Genomic DNA, 22428 nt, shown 5'->3' with positions numbered 1-22428 from the left:
CCTCTCCAGGCCCGGCAAGGCCAGGGCGCGCCCCGCCCAGCCCCTCGGGGCACCGGGCCCTGGCGGCCACGCTTCGCCCCTCCTTCACGGGACCCCAGGTCAGCAGGTGAACTGACTTCGCAGAGCCTCGTGGGCCCTGCCGCCCGCAGAGGTGCCTGCACATCCCCCAGGCTAGCGGAAACCTACATGCAAGAGCGTAAGGGAACCTGAGGAAGCCCGGCTGTGACACCCGTCAGCCTTGTCACCGAGGCTACCAGCTCACTTGAGTCCTTAAGCTACGCGTCCCCCCTTGAACTTGGCGGGCCCCTCTGCCGTCCTTACCCAGCTGGCGCTCTTCCCCAGCGCCCCAGCAGACCTCCACCCCTCCCATTTCTCTGGGCAACGCGGCTGGAGGATTCTGCCAGAGGGTAAGGGGTCATTTCTCCTGTTCAGGGCCACCACCTCCAGCTGTGTGTGCTCTTTATTTTTTTAAAAAATTAATTTTTATTGGAGTAGAGTTGATTTACAGTGTTGCGTCAGTTTCTGCTCTACAGCACAGTGAATCAGCTATGCATATACATATATCCATTCTCTTAGATTCTGTTCCCATATAGGTCATATGTGTGCTCTTGAGTCTGTTTCCTGCTATCTCCTTCTTGACCCTGCTCCATCCTGTCTCTCTGTCTCTGTCTCTGTCGCCTTCTCCCTTGGCTACCGGGCTTGCCGAGAATAGCCTGGTGAGACCAGTGATATGAGTCCAATTGTGTCCCCCAAAAAGATAGGACCAAGGGCTTCCCTGGTGGCGCAGGGGTTAAGAATCCGCCTGCCAACGCAGGGGACGCGGGTTCAAGCGCTGGTCCAGGAAGATCCCACATGCCACGGAGCAACTAAGCCCGTGCGCCACAACTACTGAGCCTGTGCTCTAGAGCCTGCGAGCCACAAGTGCTGAGCCCGCGTGCCACAACTACTGAAGCCCGCGCCCCTAGAGCCTGTGCTCCCAACAAGGGAAGCCACTGCAGTGAGAAGCCTGTGCACTGCAACGAAGAGTAGCCCCTGCTCGCCGCAACTAGAGAAAAAAAAAAGCTCGCGCGCAGCAACGAACACCTAACACAGCCAAAAATAAATAAAATAAATAAATTAATTTTTTTTAAAAATAATCACATTGAACATATTAAAAAAAAAAAAAAGATATGCCCAAGTCCTGACACCCACTACTTGAGAATGTGACCTTATTAGGGAACAGGGTACATACAGAGAAAATAAAATTAAAATGAGGTCAGATGGACCCTGACCCAATATGACTGGCGTCTTTATAAAAAGGGGAAATTTGGACGGAAGGAGACAACGGCCATGGGAATGGAGTGATGCGTGTACAAGCAAGGGGTGCCCAGAGTGCTGGCAAACACCAGATGCTGGGAGAAGCAAAGAAGGATCCTCCCCTAGAGCTGTCAGAGAGAGCGTGGCCCTGGCCACATTTAAATTAGGACGTGTAGCCCCCAGAATGGAGACAGTGCATTTCCATTGTTGTAAGTCACCTAGTGTTGGTACTTTGTTACAGCAGCAGCCCTGGAAAGGTGAGACAGCTGGGGAGGCCATGCCACGGTCAAGACCATCAAGTAAAGGTTCGGGATGCTCTGGTGGGCTCTTCAGACTATTTCCCAAGGGTGACTCACAGCTCCCTGGAGAGAAGCAGGCTGGGACTCAAAGGCCTGGGCTTTCCTTTCCTTTCTTCTGTGTTTCCAGGAAGCCCTTGGAACAGACGTAGAAACAGCTCTTTCCATCCAGCCTGGCATCTTGCTTCCAGAGGCAAGAGGCTGAGCAGGCCAGGAGGTTAACATTTCAGCAGCCCTGAGCATGGTGTTCTCATGTGAAAACTGGGGCCTTAGCGCTTGGGAAGCAGGGACCCTGTCGTATTCATCTTTCTGGTCTGGGGCTCTGCTCCTAGGAGGAGCTCCCCAGGTGTTTGGTAAAATGAATTTGTAAAGCAGTTGTTGAGTCATCTGTCAGGTCCACGTTGGAGCAACACGACACAAAGGACCTTACTCTGGGGAGGGTTTCCAGCCACCTGTTCTGTCGGGCTCCTTCCAGCAGCGCCTGGCAGTAGCCGTGTGATAACAAGGATCCCCCAGTTTTGCAGGAGACCCACACACACCCTCTTCTCTCCCAAGCTCTCACCTCCCGGACTCCCAGACCCAAGGTACGACCGACATGAGCAACTGCACCTTCAAGCGACCTGACTGTCAGAGCATCTCCAAGCCAGCGTCTGACGGGTAAATGCAAGGTGCTTTCCATGTTCCCAGGGCCACAGTTGGGGCAAAGTACCCCAATGGGCGGGACAGAAGCGTGGAGGGTCGAGGAACATGAGTGGCCTCAGGTCACATCCCCACACGGGCCATACAGAGCCCTTGTCTTGGTCTCTCTGTGTGACAGCAGTTCTGCTCAGGCCTGGAAAAAGCTTTACCGTATTTACGTGTGATAAGGACGTTGCCGTATTTACAAGTGGTAAGTGCCACCCCCGACTGGTTGAATGACTGAGGGCTGAGTGGGGAACCCATAGATCCTTAAGTATTTATTGAGCCCTTATTATCTGCGCACTGTGGTGGGGAATCAAAGGCAAAAGGCACGGTCACTAAAAAAAGAGTCAGCTTGTATCAGGGAGCCAAGACTCACACAGCCCAGCACAAACGGTGTAAGGAAGAAGGGTTGGAGGCGCAGGCTTTAGAGCCAGACTGGGTCCCAGTCCCAGCTCTGCCACATCCAAGCTGTGTGCGCCCTGGACACATGACTCAACCTCTCTGTGCCTCAAGTTCTTTAAAAGTAAGATGGGGGCTTCCCTGGTGGCACAGTGGTTGGGAATCTGCCTGCCGATGCAGGGGACACGGGTTCGAGCCCTGGTTTGGGAGGATCCCACGTGCCGCGGAGCAACTAAGCCCGTGCGCCACAACTACTGAGCCCGCGCGTCTGGAGCCTGTGCTCCGCAATGAGAGAGGCCACGATGGTGAGAGGCCCGCACACCGCAATGAAGAGTGGCCCCCGCTCTCCGCAACTGGAGAAAGGCCTCGCACAGCAACTTAGACCCAACACAGCCAAAAATAAATAAATTAATTAAAAAAAAAAAAAAGTAAGATGGGAATGATACTAATCACCGTACCCACTTCGTTGACTGAATAGAAGATGAGTGCAGCACTTAGTTTCTGGTGCTTTACCAGTGTTAACTGTGGTAGTGATGATTATGATTGACTATACTGTTAAGTGAGATATTATATATAAAGTGCTAAACAGTGCCTGGCATTTATGAAACACTCAGTAATATTAATTGCTATTACTATTATGATTACTATCATTTTTATTTTTACGTGCTGAATTAGTTTTCTATGTCTGTATAACAAATCACTCCAGAACTTAGCAGCTTAATACAACAAGAAACATTTATTATCTCACTTATTATTAGTTTCTGTGGGTCAGGAATTCGGCAGCCGCTTACAGCTGCCTGGTCCTAACTCAGGATCTCTCAAAAGGCTGCAGACAAGCCATTCCCTGGGGCTTGACTAGGATCTGCTTCCCGGATGGCTCACTCATGAGGCAAGTTGGCGCTGCCTGTTGGCAGTGGCCTCAGTTCTTTCCCAAGTGGACCCCTGCATGGGGCTGCTTGAGAGTCCTCACAATATGGCAGCTGGATCCTTGCCTGCGAAATAATCCAAGAGAGCCAGGCGGAAGCCACAGTGTCTCTTATTGTTTTTTACTGAGCCACGATAACCTACTAGTTATGGGGGTTGACCCTGTTCATGTTGGGAGGGGCTACACAAGGGTGTGACACCTGGAGTAGAGACTCGCTGGAGGCTGACCCCCACCTCGTCCTAAACTGTGTGGCAGAGACTGTAACTTCCATAGGAGTTCAGATGAGAGGGAGAAAAATGAAGGTCGGAGGGCTTAGGGAATGCGTGGATTTTTTGCAGCTACATCTTGAGGGGGGGTCCATCGCCACTTCTTTTCCCTCAAATTCCTTATTTCTGTGGCACTTGGACAGAGAGGACGGTAGGACTTTGATAATCAGAAGGGCAAAGGGGAGACAGGGGACGTATGAGGAAAATTTTAAAAGAGGTGAATGGGATTTATTTAAGGGATAGGAGACTAACATTGGGAAGGAAAAAACTCTAGAAATAGGGTGAGAGAGGCAGCCTGGGCTGCCTTTTGCCAAGGAGAGTCTCAAAAGCCAAGTAAATGGGCGTAAACTAGCTGGAGTAGAAAGTAAACGTTAAGGGCATAAGGCTTTGGAGAAACATTTTCAAAATGCTTGCAGGCTTGTTTGATGTGGGACGTTTGAGGCTAAAGAATTTTCAAAGGTGAAGAATGTTCCGCTCTAAGGGGGCATTCACTTCAACGCAAGCATGGCCTGGGGGGTCAAGGCAATACCAGGAACCGGACTTTAATAGCTTCCTTATATCAGGGTAGGAAGCTCAAGCTGATAAGAAAGCTGGAATCGAGCATCCCAGCTGGAGGGGGAGCCTCCCCAAAGGAAACGTTGGAGTGGGAGATAGTCTATGTTTACACAGTGCTCGGGCCATGCCTGCAGTTTACACAAACTGCATCCTCGGGCCGCCTGACCTAGAAGAACCCACATCTGGTGCCCAGCCAGTGCCCGGAGGAACTGCCTGCCCAGACCCAACCAGCCCGTGAGTGCAGAGCTGCTTGGACGCGCCTGGGGAAGAGGACCGCTCCGCACACATCGGGGCCATGACGGTCACGTACGTGTCCCCTTCGTGTCCCGCACAGAACTACCTGCAACCCCTCCAGTTAGGTTCATGCATCAGGACAATAAGAAAACCTCAGAACGCCCACCTTCCCGTTTGCCCTCTTCCCTTTCCCTTCTTTCAAAACAACTCGGATCCCATTCACCTGCTTTCCGAGGCCCCAGCCGAGCTCCCAGGCTGGCAGATGTGCTCTAACACGTCAGCTGTCCCTGTTCCCCACTGAGCACTGTGATGGCTAGTTGGCCACTTGGCCTCGCCCACTGCAACCTTCCCGTAAACGCCCTCCCCTTCGGACCCCACGACACGCGGCACGGTGCCCGGCCCATGCAGACGCTGCCCGCGTGTCCAGACAAGGCAGTGCTGGGCTGGCTTCACCCTCCATAGGTCAGTCTCTCCCTGTGTGCCAGCAGCCACAGGCTTGCTTTTGACCTGGACCATCGCAGCAGGAGACTAGGACATCATGGTGACTCAGGCCACATGAGAATTAGAGCAGCCCGGGGGGAAGGGGGCGGGGGGCGGCGGAGGCGGGCGGGGGGTGGAGTGTGGAGGTGGGGGCCAGGTTAGGTCTGGGAGCTGTCCTTTCCCTTACAACACAGCAAAGCCTCAAGTCACGTTAGAAGTCATGCTTTCCCGGGGAGGGTGTGAGGGGGATAAAAAAAACTCGCCAGGGAGCCGTTGCAGCCTCGACTTTTCCTCCAACTTCTGAAGTCTTTAATTCGGCTCCAGCCTGGACCCAGCACCTCAAGGAGTTCCCTAGAATTAAGGAATGTCTTTCACAATCTCAGAGACTCTGGGCAAAGTCCAGGGTCACCGTGTGATTCAGAGGGTGGAGTGGATGCTATAAATTATATATTTGCTTAAAACACACACACACACACACACACACACACACACACACGGACAACAGTCTCCTGGGCCTGGGCTCAAGCCATCTGTCTTGGGCAGTTGCTTTCTGACGGGCAAAAACACCCTGGTTCCTTAAACCTCTCAGGGTCAAGCCAGTCTCCCAAGCCTCCTGGCACCTCTGCCTCTGCCCTTGCCCTCACACTGAAGAGCCTCGTGGCTTTCCAAGTCCCGTGGAGGCTGGCTCTGAGGAGCCTCCGGACGGTTCTGCACGCTCTCACGCCAGCCAGGTACTGTCACGACACCCCCGAATTACTGCAGCCACCTCCAGGCTGCTCTTCCTGGCTTGGGCCCCCCCGCCTCTCGTCCCCGCATGGACACCAGCGCCAGGTGCATCAGACTAAAACTGCACATGGCGCCCGCCCCCTGCTCAAGAGTATTACCGTGCTTCCTGCTCAGCGAGGGAATAAAATCTCAACATTGTGACCTGACACCACCGTGCCTCGACAACCTAACCTGGCTGATTCTGCTCAAACCGATGGCTCCCACGGTGTCCTGGGCACATGCCGGGCACCTGCCTGCAATGCCCTTCCTTTCTTTGCAAACAATCATTCCAGGCCTCTGTCCACTTCCCATGGTTTCGCCCAGGAAACAGCCACTAGCTCCAAGTAGCTTTTGAATACTTCCAATGTGACTCGTGACACGGAGGAATTTAATTTTAAATTTTATTTAAATTTTAATTAATTTAAATGTAAAGACTGAAAACAAATTTGACTCAGGTACTGGGAAATGTCTAAGTATGTTGGGAATAATTTGGTTTTGTGACTATTTTTTCAACTGTAAATTTTATGAAATCTAAACACAGGCCAGGGGTCCTCAACGAAAAATTTAGCATCTGAGTTGAGATCGCTGCAGATGTGAAAACACACGCTGCATTTTGAAGACTTAGTCCAATAAATAAGAATGTAAGATATCTCTGTAGTAATCCTTCTATTGATACGTGTTGAAACATTTTGGATATAGTGGGTTCAATAAACTCTATCGTGAAAATCAATTTCACTTTTTTTTTCTAATGTGGCTACTAGAAAATTTAAAATTACGTCTGTGGCTTGCATTATATTTTTATTAAACAGCCATGTTCAAAACTCCAGATTCCTGAAGCAGTGATCAGTAGAGTACATTTAAAACTTAGCATACACAACTTTGTATTTTTTTAAAATCTCCGTATTTATATAACAAAATCATTAACCACCTTCAATCCCCAACACCTAGCAGCAAACGCTACATTATCTGACACGTGTGTGGGCAAAGGCACTTTGTCAGGCACTTTGCATGTTACCACCAAACTGAGCCCTCTCAGCAACTCAGTGAAGCGTGGGCATCAGTAGCTCCATTTTTCAGAGAACAGAAATGAAGCTCAGAGAGTTTCAGTGGTTTTGCCAGGATTCTCAGGGTAGATGTACCTGCAGCAGCAGAGCTGGGATTTGACCCCACCCCAGCCTGGCTCTCGCTGCCTCTCTTGGCGACCCCAGCTCACGTCCCATAGGAGTGGGCAGCCACGAAGGCTCTGCTGCTGAGAAGGATGAGCGCTCAAGTTCAAGTCTCTCCTGGCCCACACAGGCCGACCCTGCCATCCTGCTTGCCCGCTGGGAGCAGGCCGCTTGACTGATGTGCAGAGTGTGGCGGTGTGTCCTAGTCACCCCACCCCAAGCACACCCTCCAGCTGGCCAAGTCACTTAACAACTCATAGGGTGGTAGTACCTGGCAGTGCCAAGTTAGAGCACGTAGCACGACCTGGGACCCTGCTTCTGACAAGTGGGGCCGAGCCACGAGGCCCCTCTAGTCACCGCCCACCACCCTGCAGTCCTGGAGGGCTGCAAATCCAGCTGGCAGCCATCAGAAATGCGGGAAAACAATCTGGGAGCAGGCAGATGGTGCCTACTGATTTAAGTTACCTACTTTTAGGGAGACTTTACCATACGACATGCTAGATGCTGAAGGTACCAGGGAAGTTGGCCGTGTCCCTTGTCTCGGGGGGCCCACATTCTGGTGCAGTGGGTGAGGGAGGGGACAGTTACAGTCTACTGTGACCCAGGCTGGGATGGGGGATGGGGGGGTGAGGTTGCTGTAGGACCTCAGAGGCCAGGTACCTTGATCAGCCCAGGGAGACTGAGAGGGGAAGGAAGGGAGGGAGGGAGGGAGGGAGGGGGGAGGGAGGGAAGGAAGGGAGGGGGAAGGAGGAGGGAGGGGGCAGGGAGGGAGGGCAGGAGGGAGGGAAGGGAGGGAGAGGGGGAGGGAGAGAGAGGGGAGGGAGGGAGGGAGGAAGGGAGGGAGGGAAGGAAGGGAGAGAGGGGGAGGGAGAGAGAGGGGAGGGAGGGAGGGAGGGAGGAAGGGAGGGAGGGGGAGGGGGGAGGGAGAAGGAGGAGGGAGGGAGGGAGGGAGGAAATAATGGGCCGGGGGCGGTGGGGGGGGGATGAGGGCAGGGAAGGGGAGGGAGCAGGGGAAGGAAAAGAGCTGAGATAGAGGAAGACAGCCTGCGAAGCAAAACAGGGAGAACTTTGGGTGTTTTCTCCCACCACAGGCCAATTGAGATAAACGGCTGGCACTGGTTTGGGATGGGCATGAAATTCACCGAGAGAGTAATTTGTCAGAAGAAACATCTCCCTAAGAAAATGCCCTTATTCCATGAGAGGATTATGCTGGGAGGTAGCAGGAAGGCTTTTCAGAAACACCCCTTAGTTCCTGGCTATTGATAAAGTGCCCACTACTATTTGTTCCCTGGTTTATGGAGGAGATTAAATAGTTAAGAATAGGGCCAGGGAGGGCCAAATCTTTTGGGCACCCAAGACGAAAATGGACGGACCTCAGAACTCTGTGCTTTCCCTGGGGAGTTAAATAGCTCCCGATCCCAATTGCTTAATTGCGATTATAACAAATTATCCAAATGTCTCTGTGATCTGCAGGATTCTTACTGAGAAAAGCATCCAGGGCAATAGGTGTCAGTCTTTTAATATCTGAGCACTTCGCCCTTTCTGCCCTCCAAAAAGCACACACAGAGCTCCTAAATTACAGAGGATGAGTTTTGCTTGAAGGGCCTCACATCCTGCCTGAGGTGGTCCCACGGAACCCCATGTCCCCTTGGAGCTGGTTTTAACTTCTTGGGGTCACTTCCTTTGCTTCCCCTCAGGCCCTGAGCAGAAATCCAGGGTAAGGGAATAACTGTGGTTTGGGCCAAAGCGCGTGGTGTGTCTGCTGTCCTACAGAGCGCTCTTTGACCTCTTGCCCAGGGTGGCCTTGGGAAGGACGGCGACGCCCCAGGACCTTGGCAGCTTCTGCCAGAGGAGCACAAAAGTCCCCAGCCAGGGACTGGCTAAGGGATGACTTCTACGCGGTGTTTCGGCCAAGCGTTCATAAGTTTCCTCGTGGGGACCCAGTTCAAGGGCCTGGGGAGTTGGAGGTTTTTAGGGTCTAGTTTAGGCCCCATGTCTATAAAATGGGGCGATTTAGATGGTATCTCAGTATACCCTCCCAGCCAGTACTGCCCTAGCTCCGGGCAAGAGAAGCCCCCTTGCCCCCGACCTGTGCTTTAGAAGGTCCTGCTCTGACCGTCTTCTGCTGCAGTCCCTGCTCACAGGGTGAGGCCAAGGGACCCACCCATAGCCTGTGCTCCCCCCAGACCAAATGCACCCACCCCTAGGGCGAGGGGTGTCCAATGGGGGCTGTAGGGAGGGGTGTGCACAGAGCATGGCGTGTGGGCTGAGGCATCCCCTCATCCCTATGACCTTGATGGCACAGCTGTGGCTTTATCAATTGGACAAGCAGATACTTCTGACAGAAGGAAACATGGCGACACAGACTAAAAGCCTGCTCCGTCATTTTATATAACTGCCCCCAAATACTCTGAGATTATTGCACCCACTTTACAGATTAGAAGGGAAAGCCCATGCTCTGAATGCACTGTGCTGACATCTCCACTTGAACCTCTGCCCCCTGGTTGAGATGATTCCTTACCTGACACTCCTGGTGCTGGTGAAAACTAATAAACCCCGCCCTTCTTCAGAGTTCAGATTCGGGGGACAACATCCAACATGCATGTATTTTTCTCACTATTGTTATCAGCAGACCCTGTTGGGGAAGAGAGACCCCAGCGTCTGTGAGTGAATCTGAGCACAGGAAAGAGAAGAGATTTTTTGTTGTTGTTCTCTTCTTTCTTTCTTTGTTTTTTCCTTTTATTGAAGTGTAGTTGATTTACAATGGTCGTGTTAATTTCTGCTGTACAGCAAAAGTGATTCAGTTATACGTACATATACATTCTTCTTTTATATATATTCTTTTCCATGATGGTTTATCATAGGATATTGGATATGGTTCTCTAGAACAGAGATGTTTCTTCTAGAGAAACATCTTTCTTCCCATAGAGGGAAGCGCTCAGGAAATACCTGGGACAACGTTCTGACCAGCACAATATTGCTAAACCTTCAGAAGGTTTTCAAAGAAGTTTGGTAACTTCGTCCTCAAATAATCTAAAACTGAATCTCTCATGTATGGGCTGAGATGGAGTGCATTTGTTCTATAATTTAATGCTCAGGACATATCTTTAGGTATCAATACTCCCATTTTACAGATAGGAGAGGCAAGGCTCGGATATGTTAACTGAGTTCTCCCCAAGTTCCCGTACTCTGCTCCCTCTCTGGGAAACGAAACAACTAGCAAACAATCTCATATGCTTCGTATGGTTTAACCAGAAAAGCAGATGACCTCAACTTGCTGCTTGAGAGACTTTTTCCTATTACCGTTCTGCGTATTAGCAGAAAAAGGGAAAGCAATCACAGTACAAAACTGCTTGCCACACAAAGAAATGCTCCCTCTTGCTTTTATCCCTCCCCATCTTCTCGTGTGTGGGGCTGGCATACCCCCCCCCCCCCCCCCCGCGGCTAGGGGACAGGCAGCAACTGAAGCGAGAGAAGCCGGTGCTCATCTTCCAGACCTCTGACTGTGATTCTGATTCAGCAGTGGGTGCCTTTCCCTGAGTCCTGCTGTGAGCTAGTCCTCCTTTTCCTTAGCAGCTGCCACAGGAGTTTGGAGACAGATGCGTTGATGACATTATTTGCTCCAGGGAGCCGGGCTGTCATAGTCTGACAAAGGCAACATGGACTGTTTCTCAGTGCCCCTGGGTGAGCCCTAACTGCATGGTGGTCGACACGTCCTGGCATTTATACCGAGGCCATGACGTGTGATGATGTCCGGCTAGCCAGCTACCCAGGAGCATGGTTCCTGCTAGCCCATGTGACGAGGGGAAAAAAAAAAAAACGCAGCCACTGGACTGGGAGCAAAGGATGTTAAGATACAGGAATCAGCTGAGATTCTGCACACTTAAACTTCTTTGGAGAAACAGAACTTATGTTAGAGGACCTTTACCTGTTACTGGCAACGGGCAGCCCATTTCCAGGCAATAAAACATAAAAAGTCATCCTCATCTTGAAAAGCTGTAAGGGAAAAGAAAGGCGAGAGATTGAGCTAGGATGTTTTGAGTTTCCCAGAAAGAGCTTCAGATTTCCAAGCAAAGCCTTGTGTTGAGTGTTACATAAATAGACTGCCCATAAATGCGTCTCATGCAGTGAGCAAGGTGTAAGCGTTTCTACGAGAGCTGGTGTGTGTCTTTCAGACACAGGCTTTTGACTTTGGAGAAGCTGAGTGAGGTCACAGCTTGTCAACACCAGCTCACGGATCTTTCTCGGAGGCTGAGAAAAATACAACCAGTAATTAAAATCATGTTCTCCTTTAATAACAACAGCAACAAAACCCACTGACAATGCAATTCCACATGCCGAGTTTCATGCAAAGCTTTCCCCATGAGAGGCTTATTCTGGTAGGGGCACCATCACATTTCATAACACAAAAAGTTGCCTTTTCATATGGAACTCACGTTAAGGGAACATCTGGGGCTTCCGCCACCATGTAAATATTGCCAGAATCGCGGCTCCTCTTTTCTTATTTCTACATCAACCACCTGGAACATTTTACAAACCGGAGCCTGAATTCCATCAGAGAACATCTTAGTAGAATCAGCCTAAAAGCTGGTAAACTTTGAGGTGGCAGTTAGCCCGAAAGGGGCTGGAAAAACAGACCAAGCCACCACCCAACAAATAAACAAACAAAAGTAACTGTTTGTTCCTTAAATTTGATCTTCATACACTTGGGCACTCGGGGAACTACCGCTTTTCGGCATATCAGAAAGAGCCCTGGGCTCAGAGTCAAAAGGGGGGATTTCTTAGTTCTGGCTCTGCAAGTGGCCAGGCTGAGGGAGGCTGTGAGTAGTACATCACTCAGACCTTTCTTCCCTCAGTTTCCTCCTGCTCTGGGAGTGAGCTTAATGCTGGGTGTTCCTGTCAGGCTATTGTGAGCAGAGAATGAGATCAAGTAGGTCAAAGTGCTTTGCAGCAGTTAAAACATCACACACACACACAGACACACACACACAGACACACACACACACACACACACACACACACACACACACACCTGTAAGGGATTTGTATTATGGGAGGACTAGGGAATTCCCTTCCTTTCCTGGGACAGAAAGGAAGATATGAAAAATCCATGCCTGTTTTACCTGTAAGAAAGAATTAGAATCCGCCTATTTATAACACTGATGATGAGACAGAAGACAGTTCAGTAACGAGAACCGTGGATGTGTCGTCATCCTTATTAGAAAATTAACACATGGTTTCACCGTCCAGTAATGTGACTGATTTTTAAATAAACACATTTAAATGGCTGTGGTCCTGTCCTGAATTGTGAGTGGTCACCTTGGCAGGTGAAACACTTATTTAAATTAAACGTCCCATTGTTCCAAAAAAAAATTGTTGTTTTTAACTCTTCTTTTGGAATTGTTCCTAGAGCCTCTGGCACATTCTTTCGAACATGTCTGAGGGTGACAAATTTTTGTCCTTTGTGGAAAATACTGATTTTTGTAAACAGCCCAAAGTTATTTGGCATGGAGTTTGGTAAATGGGCTAAGTAATGCCACTTTTTAAAAAACTGTGACTATAAGATAGGAAAACTTTCTCTCAGTTCCAACAGCAAGTTACAAATAGTTGGAGTTCCCTGGTGGTCCAGTGGTTAGGACCCCGCGCTTCCACTCTAGGGGGCACGGGCTCAACCCCTGATTGGGGAGCTGAGATCTGCAAGCCAAGCAGCACAGCCAAAAAAAAAAAAAAGAATAGTAGATTTCAGGAATCGACAGTATTGCTAGAAAGGATCCTTCATAAGGTGCCCACATTAGAGAAGAAAAGCCATCTGGGAATGCATTTCTACAATTTTAGTCACGCCTTCATTATTTATCTAGCAAGACTGTTTGCCACTAGACTTAAGAGTTTCCAGAAAGAGAAGAGCACTGCAACTAATTAACTGTTTAATCATTTTATCACAGCTCCTCTGGGCATCTGAACCCCTCATTTGCATATGGATTAACTGGTTAATACAGATGTTTCCAATGAATTCACATCTGGGTCTATTGAAAATGGAGAAGCCAGCCAATCCAATTCCAACCAACAAACTCTATATTCCCTTAAAAAGTTTAGAATTTTTTTTTGATTATGAAGCTATCTGAAAATTAGAATATCACTAATATCATTACAATGTAAACTGAAGCAACAGCTAGAGTGGATTTGCTTCTGGTGCAAATAATTTAAACTGTTAGCATTACTTTAAAATAATCAATAAAATAAAATAAAATAATCATAATCAGGGAATTCCCTGGCTGTCCAGTGCTAAGGACTCTGTGCTTTCACTGCCGAGGACCCAGGTTCAATCCCTGGTCAGGGAACTAAGATTCCACAAGCTGCACTGCCAAAAAAAAAAAACAACCCAAAAAACCATAATCACACTTTTATTCACTGAATATTGCACAATGTTAAATGAATCCAAAGACTTTTATGGAAACTATTGTTTTCCCTACTTCATTTTTTTAAAAATTGGGGTAAATTTTACATAACATTAAATTCATCATTTGACCATTTTAAAGTGTACAGTTTGGTGGCATTTAGTACATTCCCAATGTTCTGTGAATGAACCATCACCACTATCTAGTTCCTAAACATCTTCCTCACCCCGAAAGGGAAGTCTATGCCCATTAAGCAGTCACTCCCTGTTCTCCCCTCCCCCTGCCCTTGGCAACTACTAATCTGCTGTTTCTATGGATTTGTCTATTCTGGGCATTTCATATAAGTGGAGCCTTACACCGTGTGGCCTTTCGTGACCGGCTTTTTCATGTAGCATATAATGTTTTCAGGGTTCAATCACGTCGTAGCATGTGTTAGTGCTTCATTTGCTTTTGTGGCTGAATAATTGCGTTGCATGGGTACACTACATTTTGTTTATCCATCCATCCATGGATGGATCTATGAGTTGTTCACCCCTTTGGGCTATTCTGAATAGTGCTGCCATGAACACAGGTGTACATTTTTCTCTTTGAACGCCTGTTTTCAATTCTTTTGGGTATATACCTAGGAGTGGAATTGCTGGGTCATATGGCAATTGCATGTTTAACTTTCTGAGGAGCCACCAAACCTCTAGCTCATTTTAATGCTCATGTTTTCAAGGTGGCTTGATGACCAGACAGTTAGAAGCAGTTGGACAACTGCAGCCAGACATCAGGCTGGGCCCAAAGAGGTCTCTTTTTTTCAGAAACACTGATTAGAGCAGCTGGGCTTGATCGGAGCCAAGCTTGTTCCAACAGAAGGTTACAGGCAGGGCTTGGAACAGCTTTCTCTGCTGCTCTACGTGTCACAACATGAACTGGCAGGGCGGGAATACCTTCCTGCCTCCTAGGGATCCTTGGTTCTCCAATTATGTTACACACGCCACTGGAAAAAGAAAAAAGATGTTAACTAACTAACTGATAGGCTTCTCTCTTCCTGCTTTTGTAGAATTCAAATTAGCATCTGAAGTCCAGGTAGAAATGGGTGTTTGGGGGCCAATGCTATACCCCTGTCCTGGGCAGAGGTCTGTCCTTTCATGGTTGGAGAACAGAGCTTCCCAAACACTAGCTGAGGCTACAGAGAGATCTTGCATCCCGGGTGGACTTTTACCATCTATTTTGCCTGAAGGCACAGCCTAGTGATTCTGACCCTATCAATCCACAGATACTGGAGTTGAACCGACCCTACTTTGTGTGTTGTAGCTTATCCACCCCTGTGGGCTTGGCCAGGACAACAGGGGATAATCCTACTGTAGGTATTGTGTACTGCAGCCAATTTACCGAGTCATGAGGCTCCTCAGCCATTAACCCAACCCGGCCACTAAACTGATTAGCACTGATTTTTAAATTTAAACGTGTTCATGAGCCTCTCAGACTGCTGACCTCTTTCTCACCTCAGTGCCTGACACACAGAAGTTTCTGAGCCCCAGAAGCCCCAATCAAGGAACATTAGGGCTGCACTGCCACAAACAGAGACCGACCCAAATGCCTTTTTCCACTTGAAACTAGAATATTAAGAGAGAAGAAGTTGGCTTCCGGGGTCCTTGCGATGCAGTCTCTCTGCCAAGCCAGCTGTCACTTGTCGCTTGTCTCCTGGCAGCCCTTCAGGTGTCCTGGCCTGAATCCGCTATTAAGATAGAAAAAAAGTCCCTTGGCTGGTCATATCCTCTGCAATCTGGCAGGAAACCTAAAATTTGCCGGCTCTTGTCCTCGGTCTGTTTGCTTATCTGCTTCCTTCTAGGGAAGAGCCTGCATCACAGTGTCCGGTGAAGGGGGATTTTCACCATGACCTCACCCTCCGGCAGCTACCGTCCAGATTTCAGCGCGGCAGCTCGGGTGGGAACCCACATCAACGGAACATCAACAATCGCTCCTGGCACATCTCAGAGGAACGGCAAGGTCTGAGAATGCCAAAGGGGGCTGCGGGTGGGGCTGGGGGGGGGGATGGATGACGTCTGGTCACCGTTCTGGGTTTGGGAGAGCAGGATGTCAAGGAACCCACTTAAAGAAAATGCACCAAAAACTTTCCAAGCTCGCGCTCGCTGTTTGTATAACTTCGAACCAGACTTCGAAATTAGGTGACAGCCGGCGGCGGGGAGTAACCAGGAGTAAGAACGGCGGGAGCGGCTGGGGAGCCCAAAGGGCAGCGCCCGCGACCTGGTCTCCGGCCTCCCGGGCCCTCGGAAGTAGCCCTTCTGCACCGAAGTGGGCGCAGTCGATTCAAAGGCAACCGAAAATCCGTCTCCCCAGGTGCCTGCCCCCGGCGGAGGAGCCCGGCCCCGATGGGGGTCACGTGACCACAAGACCCCGCCCAGCCGACCCCTCCCCGCGCGCGCCCGGCGGCGGTCGCGGGCTCGCGAGAGAACGTGAGTCTCTGACCCGGGGCGCGAGTCGGGGGAGCGGCCGCGGCGTGCGCGCGCGCCCCCGGGAGGCTGCGGGCGCGCGCACGCCCCGGGGCCACCGCCCCTCCCGGGCCCGCCTTCCTTCCCTCCCTCCCCGGCTAGCCTGGCCCGCCCTGCCCGGCCCGCCCTGCGAGTCAGTCCGCTGGCTCCCTCCCTCCCCCAGCGCGCTCGGGCCGCCGCAGCGCTCCGCGCCCTCGAGCCGCCGAGCCGGAGCCGCCCGCCGCCCGCGGAGGAGGCGGAGGAGCCGGAGGGGCCCGCCGAGGCGGCGGCGGCGGCAAGATGGCGGACTTCCTGCCGTCGCGGTCCGTGCTGTCCGTGTGCTTCCCGGGCTGCGTGCTGACGAGCGGCGAGGCCGAGCAGCAGCGCAAGTCCAAGGAGATCGACAAATGCCTGTCGCGGGAGAAGACCTACGTGAAGCGGCTCGTGAAGATCCTGCTGCTGGGCGCGGGCGAGAGCGGCAAGTCCACCTTCCTCAAGCAGATGCGCATCATCCACGGGCAGGACTTCGACCAGCGCGCGCGCGAGGAGTTCCGCCCCACCATCTACAGCAACGTGATCAAAGGTGCCGGGGATCCCGGGCCCGGGGGGCCGGTGGGTCGCAGGGCCCGGCTTCGGGCCGCGGCGCGGGGCCGGGCACCGCCCTCGTTCGCTCTGTCCCCGGTGAAGGACCGGGCCCGGCGGGCGGGAAGGGGGCGCGGTCCGGGGGAGAGGATGCCCGGGGGCGACCCGTTCCCCCCCTTGCAGTCCGGGCAGGGGGCGCGGCGGGTCCCCCAACCCCCAACCCCGCCGCTGGCCTCGCCCCCTGCGAGAGGGAAGTGAGGCGAGCCGGGTGCCCCAGAGCGTGGGGTGACCTCTCCTGTCCTCCCTCCGGACGAGCCAAACCCAGACCGTCCGTCCTCACCCCACGCCCGGGCGCTGCCCGCCCAGCCTCGCCGCCCCGGGTGGTGGGTGACCCGAGTCACATGGGGTCGGGGCTGCTCCCAACTCCTGAGCCGGGGAGTTCTGGAACCGCCGCAGTCAGGAAACTTGTGCCCGAGACCCTGGTCAAGGGCGAAGGGTGACAGCTCTTGGGCCCTTTGGGGCAAGGATATGAAACTTGAGGGCGTCTTATTTACTGTTCTGCTATTAGGCAAGAGTACACCATACAGCCAGCCTAAAAAAGTTATCGGTGGTTTTTCGCCCCAATGTCACGGTCGGGCAGGATGTTTGCCTGTAATCATCATGCAGCACGTTCCACTCTCCTTTTGCTTAATTGGGGGGCGGGAGGGAGGGGGTACCACACTTGTTTCCACTACTTAAATGAAATCGTGTGTTGATACAAAGAATCTTCTGCCTAAATGTGATGCGGAGCCTGTACAGGTTGAGTCAATGAATTAGTGTTGGCTTAGACCATAGGCTCTGCTGCTGTTTGTGGGTATTTTTAAAATTGAGGGTAAGCTTTGTTCTCAGGTGAAAAACACACAAGAATTTTAGTTCTGAGCTTTCAAAGACTTACAGAAGAGGGGATTTTATTTTTGCCATTGGAGCGATAATTAGCTCTCATTTTTCTTACTAGCAGCTTTTTGTACTTTATAAAAGGCATTTCGGCAGAGTCGAGATACAGAGCCTGGTACTTCAGGTGCGTGCGGGTTCTCTGTTGCATCTGGGTAGCGGTTATATAGGAGCTGGTTATAGATTTCAAGCCTTTCCAAGCATCGTTTTTTTTAAGGGTTTTTTTTTGTTCAGGAAGTACTTAAGTCACTCTTTTTTTTTTTTTTTTTTTGCGGTACGCGGGCCTCTCACTGTTGTGGCCTCTCCCGTCGCGGAGCACAGGCTCCGGACGCGCAGGCCCAGCGGCCACGGCTCACTGGCCCAGCCGCTCCGCGGCATGTGGGATCCTCCCGGACCGGGGCAGGAACCCGCGTCCCCTGCATCGGCAGACGGACTCCCAACCACTGCGCCACCAGGGAAAGCCCCTTTAAGTCACTCTTTGGTGTCACTTTTTTTCTCCCGGGATTGAGTAGAGGAAAACTGCTTGGGGCGGGGTGGGGTGGGGGGATGAGGACGGGGGAAGGGCACTAGGCCAGGAGCTCACACACCCCAGCCAGCTCTAGTACCTCTGAAGTTAAGCTGTAAAAAGTGGTTGTATTTATCCTCTCTTCAAGTTTAGAACCAAACTAATTAAGGTCTCTTTCAAGGCCGAAGACTGCGTAGCCATTCCTTAACCCAAGGTACCTTTGTATCCCCATGCAGCTGAACGATGCAGCTGAAAGGAAGGGATTCTGTCAATGAATAGAGCCAGCATGTTAACTGATAGTCAGCCAGGTACACACCTGGTTCTTCATGTGCACGGGCTCCTACGTGTGACCTACTTCGAGCATTGATGATGAGATGCAGTCACTAGCCATCTGCATTTTTTGAGTTGGCGTGATCAGAAAATTGACAGCAAAACGGTTTTTCAGTTATCCAAACAGATGACCTAATAGCCCTGTGATTGTTAAGAGGGACTAAAGGTAACAGTTCTGTGTTAGGAATCATGGGTTTGATTTAATCTCTGTGAGTGGAAATCTCAGCTTCTGCATCTTTGTTTGCTGTTGGTCTTCCCCCTTCGAGGGAGGTCTGCCTTACACTGATTTGAAGCTGGAGATGGGGGAAGTTTCTGAGCTTTGAATGTGTTCCCGGGAGACTCAGGGTTAAGCAGGGTGCTCAGGGAGCAAGCAGATCCCAGGGTGATACGTTTGGTTCTTGACGTCTCATAAATAAATGTCTCTTTGAGAGGCTCATAAAATCTTGCTTGCAGATCTTTCTTCAGAGCCTGGACATCAGGCTATGCAGCGTAATTTCTTTTTCCTTTGCTAGTTTTGGTTCTCTTGTGACTGCCTTCTACCCAGGAGTTATTTTATAAATTAGAACATGTTAAAATCCTTTAGGAGGAGCACTTGTGTTAATTGTGTTTGCTTTTCAAGGTTCTAATTTTATGACTGTGAACAACTGTTTTTTTTTTTTTTTTACACTCTGAGCAGTTACTCCTGTTTGTCTTGGTGTTGGTCTCCAGTTTTGGAGGCACCAGGCCTGGAGTGCTTAAGAAGTTTAAGGAAATAATACTAGAATCAAATCTCTGAGAATATCTAATGACTCCCATCACACTTTTTTTTTTTTTTTTTTTTCTTAAACAAAGGTATGAGGGTGCTGGTAGATGCTCGAGAGAAGCTTCACATTCCTTGGGGGGATAACTCAAACCACGTCAATGGAGACAAGCTGATGGCATTTGATACGCGGACCCCGTTGACGGCCCAGGGAATCGTGGAAACGCGAGTTTTTTTACAGTATCTTCCTGCTATAAGAGCATTATGGGCAGACAGTGGTATACAGAATGCCTATGACCGGCGTCGAGAATTTCAATTGGTAAGAGATTTGGTTTTTTTTAATGTTGTGATTTTAATGGCATTTATTAACATCTGCTTCTAACACACCTTTTTCACTGACTTCCACAACATAATGTATTTATCCAGAATTTTAGCCTCAGAAACTTGGATTGCTCTATAGATGAGCTTTTTAAACTGAGCAAGATAAAAGTAAGGTAAACCCCATAGGTTTGGTGAAGTTGTTTTAATTAGTTGGTCATTTTTCCTTTTTGAAAGTAAGATCATAATGATTTTCTCAGCTACTTTCAAATTATTAATTTTTTTCTCCTTTTAGAAGTAATCTCCTCCCAATTCCAGCAACAATATTGATCTTTATAAAAAACTGACCTTTTACTCTTGGATTAAGAGTTCAGTAACCTGATTATTCAAATGTGCTCTTTATCTTTAGTCTTTAGAGGTATTTATTTCATGATTCAGATTAATCTATAAAGAGGTTGAAATCCTTAATAATGTTTAACAGTCATGCTTATTGTATATTTGCATGCTGTGTTTTTTTAAGGCTTCTAAGCACATTTTACAAAATGTTCCTTCTTAAAAAACAAAAATAATCTGTTGTTTTTTATACCTCTGTTTCACATGGGAAGCACCTAGAATTTATTTTACATTTATTATATCTACTTTATCTTAAACGAGACTCCCGTAAGACTTTGTAGCTATTACACAGCATTGAAGAGAGAGTGGAAAAGGATCTGATCTAGGTTAAAGATACAAAAATAATGATTGAAATAGATTTTTTTAATCAAGTGTTTTGTAATTTAATTGTGAATGCTTCGATTGTATTCGGGGTTTCATTTGTCAAAGACGGGAAAGACCCCAGGAATGATAGCCATCTAGACTGTGTGCAATTTGGAGGGAGCTCAGACCTGAAGTGTTTTACTAGAATGTGATCAAAACAAAGGGACAGTTAGAAGTAAAACTGCTTAGAAAGTTGTTTGATGATGTCACTGGCATTAAAGCAATTCACGGTTCTGGGTGTGGCTGCAAAGTGATGTGCAGCCGGCAGTCCTTGCTGTTGCAGTTTGTACTCAGCAGCCGTCCTGGCAATTAAACGTTCTAGAAAAGTGTTCACGTTGGCCCTTGATAAAACTGAGACCTGAATCTTTACTTTCTCTGAATTATGGCCCTGGTGTGTAACATAGAGCCTAGCACTTGATTATGTGTTGTCTGGTATAGTTTTCTCTTCTTTGGTGTGTGTATCTTGTCAGTTAATTTATCCATTAAAGAGAGGCAAGGGCAATCTCACATAATTGTTAAAATTGAGTAGCTGGCAGCATTACATGTTGAAAATTATGAATTAACTTGACAAGTGACCTCCATCCAGTTCTCAGACTTGGGGTTGATTTTTGTCTTCCACACACCCCTTCTCATCTCCCTTTACCCTCCCTCCTGTTTTTAAGTGCTGCTTATTCTCTTCTAAATTCATTTTCTCAACAAACCACACTTTTCACTGTGAATTTTCTCAGGATGTTGTTCGTCCTTCCAGGTCAGAGAAGAGGCCTCCATCTGTAACAGCACACACTACATATTGACTCAGTGAAAAAACAAACGGCTGGACTGTAAAGTTCTCTGTGCGCAGGTTCCATAAGTCCATTTCATTGAAGTTGGACCTCACTGACACTCACTGCATTTGAACGTTCGCGTCCTACAGTCTCCTGGTCATCGTGGTTGAGAAGGCATCTCTGAGGGTTTATTCGCCATTAGGAACGAATGGGTAAAAGCACTCTGGCTGAGGACCTGCAGGTTCTTGACTTGAGCCAGCAGATGCTTTCAGAGCAGGGAAGGCCTCACAGGCAAGAAGAGATGAGTTCCAGAAATACTTCTTTTCGATGAAAAGTAGAGACACAGGGAAAGAGGGGCGGGGAGAGACCGGGTTTTAACCCCTGGAGGACAGGGATTTTTTCCCCGTGTGTCTCCTCGGCATTGTTAACCGTAGACCTGGCCCAGGTAGTAGGTGCTCCGTGAGTTCGCTGGATCAGTGGCTCTCAGACTTCAGGATGCTCCGTGGTGCTTGGCGTGCTGTTGACTCTGGGAAGGCACTTTGCCTACTTCAACTTTTCCTCCGAGTCCTCTTTGGTTCCTTCTCCCGCCCCCACACGCAAAGCCCCAAGTCCTGTCTTCTCTGCCCCCAAAAGTCTCTTGCATCAGTCCCTCCTTTCCACCTTTCCATGTCCTGGTACCTCCTGCTTGGACTCCGAGGTGACCTTGTCCAGACATGGCCAGGTCTGCTCAGAAAGCTCTGCTTGTTCTCCGCAGCTTCTGGGACAGAGTGCACCCTCTCGATGTGAGTCCGGACTCTAACTGGCTTGCCCAGGATTCCCCTGTCCTTAGACCACATCACGTACCCTGTGGCCTCTCCGATCCCCCGTGCCCGGACTTCTGCATCCGTGGCCGTCTGCACGGGGAGAGCCCCGTGTATCTGGTTGCTGGGTCTCCCCCTGCACTTAGAACAGCGCCAGCCAGATTTTAATGTGACTGCATGTGGTCCATGGGCCCTTGCAGCAGATTCAGCTGGAGTCATTGCTTAACCAGAACAGAACAGTTTCCTCAACTCCCTTCCTTGCCTGGGGCGCCTGGGAGGAGCCCCGGAGCCCCGTGGTCTGTGTCTTTGGCAGGCCGTAGGCCACGGGGTGGGTTTGCTCCGGGGCCACCGTGCCACCAGGCCTGACCTCTCTTGCGGGGAGCCTTCCATGGTCCTCCCGCTGGACGGGGATGCCTCTCCTTAGCCTGCCTGCCTGCCTGCGTGCGGACCCCCACCTGGTGCCTCACCTGGTGTTCCAGCTCTTTGGTTTGTGTTTGCTTCTCCCTCTAAAGTTGAATCTCCTTTGGTCTGCCTTTTTTTGGTCTTTTTCTCTCTCATTAGCATAGGGCCTGACACATTTTATTTCCTCATTTTTTTTTTAGACGATCTGAATTATAATATTCTTCTAGAAAAAAAGAAACAGTCCTCATTTTTTTCCTGGGAAACATGAGTGTTTCTGTATGCTAGTTTGTTAATTTTCCAGGAGATGGGAAGTTCTTGTATTACAGAATCAATTTTTCTTTTTTGTTGTGTTTAACAATGTAGTATA

General features: G+C 49.7%; 1 protein-coding gene across 2 annotated transcripts in view; it reads left to right on the top strand.

Moving 5' to 3' along the window:
* Nucleotides 1-16022: 16022 nt before the first annotated feature.
* The window catches only part of GNA13 (G protein subunit alpha 13), a 40840-nt gene continuing 34434 nt past the window's right edge, over nucleotides 16023-22428 (top strand). Inside the window, exons 1-2 of one of the 2 annotated variants that reach the window (XM_067022171.1) lie at nucleotides 16023-16518; nucleotides 19114-19340. In XM_067022171.1, coding sequence (XP_066878272.1) covers nucleotides 16236-16518; nucleotides 19114-19340 — 510 coding nt within the window. In that variant the 5' untranslated portion in view covers nucleotides 16023-16235. The remainder of the gene's footprint in view (nucleotides 16519-19113; nucleotides 19341-22428) is intronic. The other variant, XM_059048550.2, reaches the window with a different exon arrangement.

Source organism: Kogia breviceps, chromosome 19 (genome assembly GCF_026419965.1).
Source record: "Kogia breviceps isolate mKogBre1 chromosome 19, mKogBre1 haplotype 1, whole genome shotgun sequence".
Lineage (NCBI taxonomy): Eukaryota > Metazoa > Chordata > Mammalia > Artiodactyla > Physeteridae > Kogia > Kogia breviceps.
Note: the sequence above shows the minus strand (reverse complement) of the source record. Positions and strands in the feature narration are given on the sequence as shown.